The sequence below is a fragment of the Oculina patagonica genome, chromosome 11 (genome assembly GCF_052425735.1).
Source record: "Oculina patagonica isolate OP01 chromosome 11, crgOcupat, whole genome shotgun sequence".
Taxonomy (NCBI): Eukaryota; Metazoa; Cnidaria; class Anthozoa; order Scleractinia; family Oculinidae; genus Oculina; species Oculina patagonica.
Window position 1 is genome coordinate 9,332,073 of NC_135768.1, and position 14,456 is coordinate 9,346,528.

The 14,456-nt window shown below is 35.7% G+C and overlaps 1 protein-coding gene across 1 annotated transcript in view; it reads right to left on the bottom strand.

The window, feature by feature from the left end:
• The window catches only part of LOC144630139 (uncharacterized), a 96,383-nt gene that overhangs the window by 60,535 nt on the left and 21,392 nt on the right, over positions 1-14,456 (bottom strand). The window contains exons 16-44 of the mRNA XM_078488432.1: positions 14,199-14,405; positions 13,221-13,467; positions 11,643-11,702; positions 11,042-11,101; positions 10,712-10,819; positions 10,011-10,046; positions 9,397-9,471; positions 9,007-9,084; positions 7,286-7,378; positions 6,253-6,288; positions 5,997-6,056; positions 5,334-5,411; positions 5,125-5,160; positions 4,884-4,943; positions 4,612-4,647; positions 4,348-4,407; positions 3,659-3,730; positions 3,454-3,489; positions 3,213-3,287; positions 2,975-3,076; positions 2,755-2,826; positions 2,476-2,577; positions 2,186-2,278; positions 1,743-1,859; positions 1,335-1,418; positions 1,080-1,151; positions 855-956; positions 569-694; positions 91-162 (exon numbers count right to left, since the gene is read on the bottom strand). Coding sequence (XP_078344558.1) covers positions 91-162; positions 569-694; positions 855-956; positions 1,080-1,151; positions 1,335-1,418; positions 1,743-1,859; positions 2,186-2,278; positions 2,476-2,577; positions 2,755-2,826; positions 2,975-3,076; positions 3,213-3,287; positions 3,454-3,489; positions 3,659-3,730; positions 4,348-4,407; positions 4,612-4,647; positions 4,884-4,943; positions 5,125-5,160; positions 5,334-5,411; positions 5,997-6,056; positions 6,253-6,288; positions 7,286-7,378; positions 9,007-9,084; positions 9,397-9,471; positions 10,011-10,046; positions 10,712-10,819; positions 11,042-11,101; positions 11,643-11,702; positions 13,221-13,467; positions 14,199-14,405 — 2,455 coding nt within the window. The remainder of the gene's footprint in view (positions 1-90; positions 163-568; positions 695-854; positions 957-1,079; positions 1,152-1,334; positions 1,419-1,742; positions 1,860-2,185; positions 2,279-2,475; positions 2,578-2,754; positions 2,827-2,974; positions 3,077-3,212; positions 3,288-3,453; positions 3,490-3,658; positions 3,731-4,347; positions 4,408-4,611; positions 4,648-4,883; positions 4,944-5,124; positions 5,161-5,333; positions 5,412-5,996; positions 6,057-6,252; positions 6,289-7,285; positions 7,379-9,006; positions 9,085-9,396; positions 9,472-10,010; positions 10,047-10,711; positions 10,820-11,041; positions 11,102-11,642; positions 11,703-13,220; positions 13,468-14,198; positions 14,406-14,456) is intronic.

Below are 14,456 nucleotides of genomic sequence, written 5' to 3' on the forward strand. Positions count from 1 at the left end.
ATAATAAAAAAATTCTCCAAAGCTTTCCGTTTTTAACAATTTTTTTACAGTTTGCAAAAACGTAAGTTAAACTGCAATGTTTTTATTTACCTTGACGAGGTTGACGCACTTGATGACGTCGATACCGACGATGATGTTGAAACAGAACTTGAGGTCGACACGCTGGAAACGAAAGCAAAGATCGTTACGTTACAAGCAGAAGAATTCTAAAACGTCTTAATTAGTTCCTTGTTCTTTATAATGTAGCAGGTACCCGGATGTTATAAACTGAGTTCCTAACGGAGTTTTTTTCTGGTGCTGGTAATGTTGTAAAATTTAAACTCAATTTGCAACTGAATTTAATATTAGTGGCGTAACACCAGGGAAGTGCCAGGGAGGTAAGGGAGGCAGCGGGGTCTAGTGGTAATGGCGCTGAACCTGTAATAGATTTGTGTTTGCTGCTCCCAAATTTAAATCTTTCACGCTTTTTAAATAGCCAACTAGTAAGTCTCCTGCCAGTTGGGATTCTTAACATGTTATGTTTGTTTCACAGCCCCACAAGCTTCTTGCTTTTAAACACATTAATTACCTTGACGAAGTCGACACACTCGATGACGTGGAAACTGACGATGATGTCGACACAGAACTTGAAGTGGACACACTTGATGACGTTGATACTGACGATGATGTTGACACAGAACTTGAAGTGGACACACTAAAAGGAAAACACATCGATTATAACCAAATCAACAGACTATTTCAGGATAATACTTTCGCGTATCTTTACAAAAAAAGTCAGCTTCATCCCTAAAAAACATTCCAGGAAAGTGTACGAGGAAACCAAACTGAATGTGACCTACAATATTCTCTAATACCTGCTCGAAGTTGGCGTGGACACACTAGTTGAGGTGGGTGTTGACACACTTGATGACGTCGATGCCGACGACGATGTTGAAGCAGAACTTGATGTCGACACACTAAAAAACAAAACGAAAGGTCATTAACAGTTGACAAACAGATGCGATACGTTTTATTTTTCTTGCACTTTTCTTTTTAATCTAATTTCCAAGACATCAGGTAAACAGTTTATTCCGCTTTACCTGGACGAAGTTGACACACTTGATGACGTTGATACTGACGACGATGTTGACACAGAACTTGAAGTGGACACACTATAAGGAGATATGTCGATAATTATAATAAAGTGCATATAAAATGTATTTCTTGTCAAAATATAGCACGCTAAACACGAAGTGTTTGTTTAAAACAATTTGTTCAGCTTTATCAGCAAAGAGCATGCGTATTTTGTGTTTAAGCGTTCTGGAAACTTTCTGAAATACAACCTGCTTCAGTACCTGCTCGAAGTTGGTGTAGACACACTAGTCGAAGTGGGTGTCGATACCGATGACGAGGTTGAAGCAGAACTTGATGTTGACACACTACAAAGGAAACGGAAAATCAATATGACCTGACAAGCAAACGAGTTCTAAACTTTATACTGCAAACGTAAATTGATCGATTAGATGGGTGTTGAGGCTTCTTGTAAAATGCCTTTACTTTGTTGAAGCCTACTTCGACCAGACAAGATTTGATGAATAAGAAAAAACACTTTTTCTCAAATATTCATTCTAACATATTTTACCATCTTATTAAGGTTTGTTAAACAGCTACATAATTTTTTCTCGTTATTTTCCAAATGTGGTACTAAATGGAAACGAATGTGCAAACGCTTTATATAATACGAATCATGGGGAGTTCCATACCTTGAAGAACTTGATGCACTTGATACTGACGATGATGTCGACACAGAACTTGACGTGGACACACTTGATGACGTTGATGCTGACGACGATGTCGACACAGAACTTGATGTTGACGCGCTAGAAACGAAACGGATTATCATTACGACATAACATGCAGATAAATTCTAGAAGGTCGTTTATTTCTTAAATAGGGCTTTCATTAGTTCCAGAACTTTATGATGACAGAAGAAACATTTTTATTCAATTACCTTGACGAGGTTGACACACTCGATGACGTCGACTTTGATGTTGTTGTTGTGACATATGTTGACACACTACAAATGAATTCTAGATATATTTTTCCTTTCTTTAGGGGGTCACTTACTTTACTAGGGGGTGACTTACAATTACTTTAAACAGACGCGATGAAGCATTCCTTAAACAACCATGTTCTATAAAATTACCTTGATGATGTTGACACCGAAGATGATGATGTCGACACGCTTGATGACGTTGATACTGACGACGATGTCGACACAGAACTTGAAGTGGACACACTGAAGCAAACAAGATTAATTATTATCGTATTTCTGTAGTTATGAACAACTATCCATTATTTTACTTTTGGCAGACGTAATGTAGTCGTGTGTTCATGGTAAGCTTACTATAAAAGAAAAATATATTTCACCCACAAGTAATATAACAAAACAACCTACCAATACGATGCAAAGAACTTCAATATACTCGACATTACCTTGACGAAGTTGGCGTGGACACACTAGTCGAAGTGGGTGTTGAAACACTCGATGAAGTCGATACTGACGAGGATGTCGACGCAGAACTCGATGTAGAGACGCTAAAATGCGGATCAAACGAATATTATCAGACAGCATATCTCAATTATTTTCCTTCAACAAAAAGAAAAAAGTAACAAGAACTTAAGGTTATTTACAGTTTAACTGACATTATGTGGTCAGGAAACTAAACAAGATATTTGTTTATCTTTAGTTCTTAAGGCCAACGTTAAAAATACCTTGACGAAGTTGACACACTCGATGACGTTGACACTGACGAAGATGTCGACACAGAACTTGAAGTGGACACACTAAAAGAGATTATAATACATATAACATTGTATAGAAACATAACATGGTACAAATTTGTAATGATTAATTTAGCATCATCGATGGGAAGCCTTTTACGACATGATTGCATGGGAGGTATAAAAAAAGAACTAAAAAAAGTAATTTTACCTTGTGGAAGTTGGCGTGGACACACTAGTCGAAGTGGGTGTTGACACACTCGATGACGTCGATGCCGAGGATGATGTTGAAGCAGAACTTGATGTTGACACGCTAGAGACGAAAGGTAACGTATATGGATCACATGTAAACATATGATGCACTCTTTTTAACGATGAACATCGCAAACGTCTTTAGCAAAAAGGAAACAAGGTACTTAATTCATTTAAACAAGTGTTATGTCTATTACCTTGACGACGTTGACACACTCGATGACGTCGAGGCTGATGACGATGACGATGGCGATGATGTTGATTCCGTGTAGCTAGAGGCAAAGATAGTGATTATTACTTACGAGGTGATAACTTTTAAATGATTTAATTTACCACACAACAATTTATCCAGCTGTTTACTACACGAAGTACAGACAACAATAAAGCGTGAAAGGAGAAAAAATGTGTACACTTGGCAAATGTCATATTCTCTATTACCTTGTCGGTGTAGAAACACTCGATGAGGTGGAGACACTAAAACGAAAGAAAAAAAAAACCGATTGATTGTTAAAAACATTGCACCTGTTTTGAAACTAGTTCTTTTGTAAATTTGATAAACATAAAATCATCACTGATATCTATAGAAAGAAATAAAATTGAAAAAAATAAAAAATATATTTTGTTAAACTCCATCCGCTATTACCTTGAAGATGTTGACACACTTGATGACGTTGACACCGACGACGATGACGACGCAGAACTTGAAGTGGACAGGCTAGGAGAAAAAGAAGATTGATTATCAACTTTAAATAAAGTACGGTATTTGTTTTTAAAAGCAACTTTTGTATTTCAAATTGGTTTGCCTTACTTAATCTATACCAGGGCGCTCTATACATATGAAAATTCTGGTGCCTTCCGGTATTAGATTAAGAGTAATTTAGTTTTAAATGCTTTGCAGAATGTTTTTTCTTTTATATTCAGACTAATAAAAGTTCTTAAGACTTTCCTTTAACGTCATGATGCTTAATATTCAACGCCTTAGTATTCTGCGAAACTCTGTTCAATGACGTTAGCGTTGATGCACAAGTCGACAATGGCGTCCATATTGAGGATGGTGTAAACACAAAACTTGACGTCGAGAAACTTACGCGACAAAAACTATGACTATTAGTAATAGTGATGTGTTGTAAAAATTTATGTGAAAAAGAATTGTAAATGTATTTAAACATGTTTATGGGTTTACAATGATAGCCATTCCTGAAGATAGATTTTCTCCATTTACTAGATCTGTAGTTCAGATATCAAAGGTATTTACCTAGGAATCAAATTAAATAGATGCATGTATTCTTTTATTACTTTTATCCAACCTTTATAAACCACATTTGTTATTACCTTGACGACGTTGACAGACTTGATGACGTCGAGGCTGACGACGATGTTGTTTCCGTGTAGCTAAAAGCAAAGAAAGTGATAGTATCAACTTTAGGCACGACGTTGATAATTTTTTAATGATTAAATTTATCACACAGCAATTTATCTATCTCTTTACTAGACAATCTACACGCAGCGATTAACCGTGAAAGGAGAAAAAGAAGTCTTCATTTACGTCTTTACAGCAGCTACTATATGGTTGACAAATGTCATATTCTCTATTACCTGGTCGGTGTAGAAACACTCGATGAGGTGGAAACACTAAAACGAAAATGGAAAGAATTAATTGTTAAAAACATTGTACTTTATTATGGAATTCTTTCTTATGATAATCTAAAAAACGTTTTACGTAAGAATGATAACCATCCAAATGATAATCATTCCTGAAGCTAGACTTTCTCCATCTACTAGATCTGCATTTCATATACCAAAGCTATAGTATTTATAGTAAGAGTTAAAATTCAACAAACAAATGCGCTATACGTATTTTTTATTACCTTGACGACGTTGACAGACTTGATGACGTCGAAGCTGACGACGATGTTGTTTCAGTGTAGCTAGAAGCAAAGAAAGTGAGTATTACTGTTGACGGTGATTTTTTTTAATGATTTAATTACCACACAGTAATTTAATCAGCTGTTTTCTAGACGAATTACAAGCAACAATTAACCGTGAAAGGAGAAAAAAAGGTGTTGCAACAGCTACTATACAGTTGGCAAATGTCATATTCCCTATTACCTTGTCGGTGTAGAAACACTCGATGAGGTAGAGACACTAAACGAAAGATAAAAACGACTGATTGTTAAAAACATTGCACCTTTATTTAAATAAGTTCTTATCGCCAGTGAAAATTTGATTAAATATAAGATCATCACTGATATCTATGAAAAGAAAAAAATTAAAAAAAAATTAAAATATATATTTTGTTAAACTCCATCCGCTATTACCTTGAAGATGTTGACACACTTGATGACGTTGACACCGACGACGATGACGATGACGACGCAGAACTTGAAGTGGACAGGCTAGGAGAAAACAAGATTGATTATCAATTTTAACTAAAGTACGGTATGTGTTTTTAAAAGCAACTTTTGTATTTCAAATTGGTTTGCCTTACTTAATCTATACATATGAAAATTATGATGCCTTCCGGTATTAGATGAAAGAAATTACTTTTGATTTCTGTGCAGAATGTTTTTTTTTTATTTAGACAAACAAAAGTTCTTAAGACTTTCCTTCGACGTCATGATGCTTGATATCTAACGCCTCGATATTCTGCAATTCTTTTCAATGACGTAAGCGTTGATGCCCAAGTCGATATTGAGGATGGTGTTGACACAAAACTTGACGTCGAGAAACTTACGCGACAAAAACTATGACTATTAAAAATAGTGATGTGTTGTAAAAATATATATGAAACTTAATTGTACATGTAGTTAAACATGTTTATGGGTTTACAATGATAGCCATTCCTGAAGATAGATTTTCTCCATTTACTAGATCTGTAGTTCAGATATCAAAGGTATTTACTTGAAGAAAATGAAACAAATGCGATGTATGTATTCTTTAATTTCTTTTATCCAACCGTCATATACCAGACTATTTATTACCTCGACGAAGTTGACACACTCGATGACGTCGAAGCTGACGACGATGATGATTCCGTGTAGCTAGAAGCAAAGATAGTGATTATTACTGAAGACGATAATAACTTGAAATGTTTCATTAACCACACAGCAATTTATGCAGTTGTTTACTACACGGAATACAAGTAACCATAAGCCGTGAAAGGAGAAAAAATGTGTTTAGTTGCGTCTCTGCAGCCGCAGTTACTATATAGTTGGCAAATGTCATGTTCTCCTTTACCTTGTCGGTGTAGAAACACTCGATGATGTGGTGATACTAAAACGAAACATGAAAAAAATTGATCGTTAAAAACATAGTTCTCCATTTATAAATTCCTTCTTATAACGATCTGAAAAACATTCTGGGAAAAAAGATCTTAAGGGGCTTTAGCAATAAACAAAAAGAAAAAAAATGGTTTATTTCCATCATTTATAATCATTTTGAACGTGCACTAAACTTATGTAACGTGAGTGTTAAAGCTTCTTAAGCCCTTTTTTCTGGGATCGAGAAAAAGCAATCCTTTTTTCTACCTAATTTTTAGCCAATTATTTTGTTTTGTACAGGCTTGAATAAATTTTAAATTTAACCTACCTTCAATCAGAGTGTGCAATAAATTTAGTTATATTTTGTAAATAAATGGCACGAAGAGGTTAAAAATCGCTTTGACGTACTTTTTTAAGTTATTGTCATTTGACCGGTAATTTAAAAAAATTAGGTATGCAATGATTTACAGCATTTTAAGCCCCCCCCCCCCCCCCATAAGCGCTTTCTTAATATGTATTATGTTCGTAACTATTTCTTAATAATGAAATCGTATATATTGTATATCTGTTTTGCAAAGTTAGATTTTTAACATAGTTATCGTAGTTGAAATTTTATCTTCATTTAACCTTTATTTAACTTTTAGTTAAACGTTATTTGGTCCACCTCCTTCTTTCCTTTTAATTTTTAAGTTGTCTGCTTCTTAAATAAATGTTTTGCTGTTATGCTCTGTTATGTTACAATAGGTACGGCATGTTATCTTAAGTTACGTTTTGCCACGTTGCGTTGCGTTATTGTACGTTACGTTAGGTCACGTTACGTAAAGTAAGGTTATGTTACGTTAGTTAAGTTAGGTAGGGTTAGGATAGGATAGGATAGGATTGGATAGGATTAGATAGGGTAAGAATAGGATAGGATACCGGTTTGTTATGATAATATCAGCGAAATCCATTTTTTGATTCTTCCATAAAACATTTGACATTTGATTTGTGGGAAAATGTGGTTTTAATACCTTGTCGTTGTTGGTGTTGACATACTAGACGAAGTTGTGGAGACTGACGACGAAGTCGTCGTAGAAATCGTTGTAGTACAACTAAACTTTGTACTAAAAGCAAAAAGTATCAGTTTATTATATTATTAATAATAATAATACTGATTGAAACTTTTTCATGCAATTTGTCCAGCTCAATTCTAGAACGTGAAGCAAGAGACAAGTGCAAGTTCCTTAAGGTTTTACGTGATATTATACCCCTCGATATTTTGCAAAACTGTGTTCAGTGGCGAGAGCGTTGATGCACAAGTCGATAAGTAGTAACAAAGTTAATCAGAAGAGCATTGAAAGTAGGATTGTATCGTTAGTATGTAATATAGTGTATTGTAAGTAATTCATTGTAAGTAGGGTATTGTAACAAGTTTATTGTAAGTTACGTACTGTAAGTGATTTATAGTAAGTGGTGTATTGTAAGTTGTGTATTGTATTGGATCCAGTTGATTATATTAGCAAACTGGTGTAAAAAAAGAAATTAGAAAAAAAAATACGAAAAGTCGATACTGACGTCCATAGTGAAACCAAAAGCGAAAACAAAAACATTGAAAAATGCTTACAATATACTGTTTTACATGACTGTCGTGTGGGAATCCAATATGTTTGCGATTTTGATGATCTTTCGTTTGAACTCGAACTTGAAAATTGTGAATTTACGTCTTTGAACTGTTACTTTGGAGTTAGAAAATGTCATATTCTTTAATACCTTGACGGCGACCGCGTTGAAATACTTGAGTATGTTGTTACTGACGAAGATGTTGGTGTTGATACACTAACACCACACAGATCAATAATTACCTAATATTTATGGGTTAGAGACTGTTGTGAGTGTTTTGTTGACAAATACACGCACGCGCTGGCAGCACAATGAACGAGAAATTTTCAATACTGCACGAGGCGTAGCCGAGTGCAGTATTGAAAATTTTGAGTTCATTGTGAGGCCAGCAAGTGCGTGTATTTGTCAACAAAACACGAACGAACAGACTCTAACCCTTTTAATATACAATCTGAGTACACTGCATCGAACTGCAAGCGATCATCGACTTAACGAACTTCAAACAACAAACTTAATGTTTAAAAATAAGAAGTGTAGTAGTACATAATTAAACGGGATTACATCAATAATATAAAAATCACAAATTAGCCGTACAGAAATAAAACTTAAAATGGTTCATAAAATCGTTCATCAGCTGTGGTCGTTCATAAATACAGTCAGCGAGAAGCTTGTTCAATGCAAGTCGATGGCTTTCACAATCAAGCAACTACAAGCAAGTCAATCGCACACAAAAATGTATTTATTGAGCTGCAGTTTACCTTTGAACATGAAAGCGCTTCAAGTTGTTATCCTCTTCGATTTTGTTTGGTATTGGATCGTTGATAATTTGAGGAATATACTTTTCTTCCACTTCTACAAGCTTTGAAGCTGAAGACACCTTCAATAATGCACGATTTTCGTGCATTATTGTCAATACTGCACTGTCTGAGTTTGCTGACGACAGGTAAAGCAAAATCACGTGATCTATTTTAACCAATTGCGCGCGTGGATTTTGGACAGTGAACGAAGATTGTATATTAAATAGTAATAATTACATGGCATTTCATCAATTGTAGTACACTGAATAAAATTAATGGTACTGATTGTAATTTGGCATTCTGGAAATTTTCTCAAAAACTTTATTCTTCAATACCTGCTTGAAGTGGGTGTGGACACACTTGATGACGTCGATACCGACGATGAGGTTGAAACAGAACTTGATGTCGACACACTACAAAGAAAGCGGAGGATCAAAATGACATGACAAGCAAACGAATTCTAAACGTAATTTTATTGCATTTTATACTGTAGAACAAAATTGATCGCGTACTACATGAGCCAAAGATTTCCGAGGGAAAGATACCCGAAGTTGACACGAAGACTAAATTAGGTTTCCAAAGTTTAGCAGAAGTAGTCTGAAGACGAACCGAGAAGTTATAAGGCATTCCGTTCGAATGGTCCTGATTCATAGTATTCGGAAAATTAATACGCTCGTAATTTTGTTGAATATACAAAACCCGTTAAGAAACACTTTTTCAATTACCTTGACGAAGTTGACACACTTGATGACGTCGAGGCTGACGACGATGACGATGACGATGATGTTGATTCCGTGTGGCTAAAAGCAAAGATAGTGAGTGTTACTGACGACGGTGATAACTTTAAATGCTTTAATTCACCAAACAACAATTTATCAAGCTGTTTACTACACGAATTATATACAAGCAACAATTAACCGTGAAAGAAGAAGAATGTGTTCATTTGTGTCTTTTCAACAGCTACTACTTTTTTTTTTTGTAATTTTTATTTTTTTTGACATTTAGTTATAATACGTACAATACAACACAAGACATAACACTACTTACAATAAGCTATAACTACAATAGACTAAATACGGCAAATTACAAATACTAACAGTAACTTAATAATACCTATAGAATATAAAATGCGTTGTTTATGCGTTTATTTAAAAAAAAAAGAGAAAACAAAGAAAAGAATAGAAAAAAAGATAAAAGAAAACTAGAAGCTAGTGACATGCTGAGAAAAGGAAATTACACAAATTAAGCTCAACTATTATTAAGAGATGGCATTAGTTTTTCCCACTTTTTGTAATGTTTAGATCAGCTACTACTTGGCAAATGTCATATTCTTTATTACCTTGTCGGTGTAGAAACACTCGATGAGGTGGAGACACTAAAATGAAACATGAAAAGAGTTGATCGTTAATAACAAAGTGCTTCATTTATAAATTGTTCCTTATAAAAACCGCAAAAACATACTAGAAAAAAACATCTCAAATGTCTTAGCAATAAACAAAACAAAATAAAACAGGTTAATCACTATCCACGATAATCATGTTGGGCGAGCACTAATCTTATGTAACGTGAGTGTTGAAGATTCTTAAGCCCATTTTGGACAAGTTAGGGTTCTATGAACACGTTTTAAACCAGATTTGAAAAACGTCAATTAACAAGTACAGTCAACTCTCGTCTTGCGGACACCCCGCTTTTGTGGACACTCGATATTACTGAAAATTTCTAGATCCCCGGCAAAAGAGGTTTGACTGGAGATGACTTTCGCTATAACGGACACTAAACGACGTCCCGAGCGTGTCCGCCATAACGAGAGTTGACTGTAACTTTTAATGTTCCCCTTTACCTTGACGAAGTTAACACACTTGATGATGTTGATACTGATGAAGATGTCGACACAGAGCTTGATGTTGACAGGGATCATTACAAAATGACGTGCAGGAACCGGAATTCTCAAACGTGTTTTTTCCGTCGTGTTGAAATTTTTTGCATCCCCAACATTTATTTTCTTAACGTTTAATTTAACTATGTAAGTTTTGGTTTTACCTTGACGAGGTTGACACACTCGATGACGTCGACACTGACGATGATGTCGACACAGAACTTGAAGTGGACACTGACGATGACGTTGACACCGAACTTGAAGTGGTCACACTAAAAGAAAGAAAAATGAATATTACAGTGAACTGGATTTATCGGTTGTGTATTACACGACTTGGACATGGCTAAGCGCAATAAAAAGACAACAAATTTTTATAATTACAGTTCTCATTACTTGGCATATCATTAATTCAGTACACTGAAAAAATTACTGGATTCTGATTTTGATTTAATATTCTAGAAATTTTCTCAAAATCGTTATACTTCAATATATACCTGCTTGAAGTGGGTGTTGATACACTTGATGACGTCGATACAGAACTTGATGTTGACACACTACAAAGGAAACAGAGGATTAAAACGACATGACAAGCAAACGAATTCTGTACATATTTTTTGCACTTTATATTGTATCGCTTGTTACATGAGCCAAAGATTTCCGAGGCAAAGGTTTCCGAAGTTGACACGAAGACTAAATTAGTTTTCCGAAGTTCACCTGAAGTAGTCTGAAAACGAACCGAGAAGTTATAAGGCATTCCGTTACCTTTGCTCGTAATTTTGTTGAGAAACTTTGGGAAACTTGATAAAAATTGATGAATAGAAAAACCTATATTGGAACTTTTAAAGCATCACTCGTATCTATTATTCACGAATTGTACTCGAGGTCTTGCGATTTCCTATACAAATTTAATAAGCCGATACCTAAGCTCGCTTTAAACTTTATCTCTATCTAATATATAAATACCATTTTGAGCACTTAAGTTTTTGCAAAAACACCAACCCACCTTGCTAGAAAACTGACATTTGTGCAAACAGTGTAACTAAGGAACAATCGAAACACTACATTTTACATATAAAACAGCAAACTTTTCCGTACCTTGACGAAATTGATGATGTTGTTGAAATAGATGATGTACTGGAAGTTGAAATGCTACTGCTGATAGAAGGAAAGAAAAATGATATTATTGGTTGTTTTCATTTAAAAGTAACCTTGAAAAGTAAATGCCTAGAGCTTGAAGCATACGGGAACTAGACTGGCGTCGAGTGCCGTAGGCTTATATATCTTCAAGAAAACGTTTTGGGCTACACACTTTAAGCTTACACCTACAAAGCGAAAGATAGAATGCTTAAGCAGAGAATCGTTGCAAGTACTTAATGCCGTAATGAGATCTAGCAGCATATGAGTCATTATTCTATTTTAAGATTTTTCAGGAAAAAAAATTTCAAAATTTTTCAAAACACCAAAGGCAGGCAACTGCGAAAGATACCCTGAGGGCAAAACAAATGTCTCACAGACACGACACAAGTTTGTATATATTGCTGTTAGTCTATTTTAATCCCCTGAGGTAACACGGTGAAAAACTGAGAGATGTTCACTCTTCGTGCTTCGCATTAAAATGCGAAGTTAATTTGCATACGGCATATTGTTAAACGCTTATTTACTACCATGGACGCTGCGAACCTTTGTCGCAAATTATTAGTCAACAGTGGATGTTTAACACGCTAATAACAGGGACACCTGACGAGGGAATTCATTCAAAAGTCTTGAATGCCGTTGTACTGTTTGCCCGTATCGTCTAGGGCCTTTTTAAGGGATATTTCTGTAAGCAAGGGCAGTTAAATCTTTTCGAATTCTATAGCTGAATTTTTAAGTAGTATTAATTTTTCATGAACAAAATCTCATTATCCGACTTTGCGAGCTGTTGTTACCTTTCTGTAAATCGTAGCCTGCGTTTTTCCGTACCCAAAACAACATTTTTACCTCTCCAGAAACAACAGGTGTTTTGGTTAGGTTCGAGGTGACATTTTACTAAAGAAAATCCGAGGTGATAACAGGCCTTCCGAACAGATATTCGCCGAAATTATCCGTTGGGTGCCACTGTTATAAGTATTAAGAGAACCGAGCGCTTACAATCTTCAGTAATTGTATGTAACCATACCCAAGTTCGGAATTAGCCAACCAGGGCCGGGTTGTTCGAAAGACGATTAACGCTAACCCAGGATTAAAAGATGATCAAGATTTTAATTTCTCTTGTTTTAAAGGGTTTCCCAAAGCTAATATTTTGTTAAGTTTGAGATTGGTCTATGTCAAAACTGTGGGACAGAAAATATTAACAGAAAACCTCAACGAAATTATATAAAATTGAAATCAAATTTCACGCTAATCCTGGATTAGCTTAATCATGCTTTGAACAACCGGGCTCAGAAGTATTGTCTTCTGTCCTATATCGTCGAATTCCTGGGCGAATGTTGGTTCTGTAAATACCTTGTTGTACGCTTTTGGTGCGCTTCGGTGGTATATCAGGCTCGTTTGGACCCGTCATGGGTATTTTGACTCAACTGCTTCTCCCTTAATACAAACCATGTATAGACCAAACTCGCCTGCTATGCCGCCAAAGCCTTGTACAAGAAAAGTACGATGAAGTGTAATAAGTATAACAAGTGCTACACCAACCTTGTGCTCGACATAGACGAACTGCTAGTTGAGGTGCAAGTTTTGTTGCATTCGCTCGTCTGGTTAACACATTTCTTTCCATTGAAGTAGGTTCCAGGTGGGCAGGAGCAACCCTCCACACGGGGACCACGGCAGCATCTCTCATCATTAGCGGCACAGTCCCCTCCTGTATTCTCACAAGTTGTCGGGATAGTAATATTTGCCTCGTATCCACCACTGTTGGCACATGGTCGGCAGCATGGGAGTTCTGTTAAAATGTCACAATTAGTTAGCCTGTTCTTGCATGGGTTTGGATGAAGCCGTTTCACGCAGAACTGATACAATATTTAAAACTGATGATCAGTAGCCAGGGAAAAACATGTTCAATTCTTTTTTATATAAAAACGGTTTTGACTATATACAATTGAAACTTCGTCTACGCTTAAAGTGGTCTGACTACAGCCTCAGTGGATACAATAGTATAAGGCGATTACTGAAAATATATCATAGTAAGTTGTATAAAATGAAAATATGTGTAAAAAACGTTTTTCCTTGATAAGGTAGCGGCCTTGAATTGTTGTCGGCATGACAGAGGGAGCGGCGTTCTTCGGACAAGAGACATTGTAATCAATAATAATACGAACTGAAACTTTTGACAAAGCAAAATAACAAAAAAGAATTAAAATGAAAACCCTATGCACTAGTTCGGGTCCAACAGGTTTTTTCAAGTTTTCTTGGTATTGTTCTTATCCTCAACAACATAAATGAGATTTGTCTTTTAGCGGTTTTCCTCGTACCTTGGATCTTAAATTTTAAATTTATTGTTAATGGTCAGATATTTATTAATTGTGGACATTACTTTTGCAAACTAAGTCTATAAAATTGATGGTTTATAAAACAATGTGTCAAAACCATTAATACGTTTTGATAAGTAAGTTTGAAAAAGTAACAACGAATAGCTTACGTTAGCCAAAACGTTGACTTATTTTTAGCTCTTACCACAAAATCCTTCGCGACGCCATGTGATGGATATTCCGTGCTGGTTACATGCTCTTACGTAGGATGCGACCGCTGAACAGAAGCATGCGCAGTCACCTCCTTTGCTACACAGACAGGTTTCGTGGAGGCAGGCCTCGTAGTAAGGAGCAGGAGGAACGACACTGTGGCATGCGGTGAAGTTCTTGTCTGAATTGATCATATTACATCCTGACAAAGCAAAACAATAGTTAGGCAGACGAAAGGGCAGAAAGCATCTAT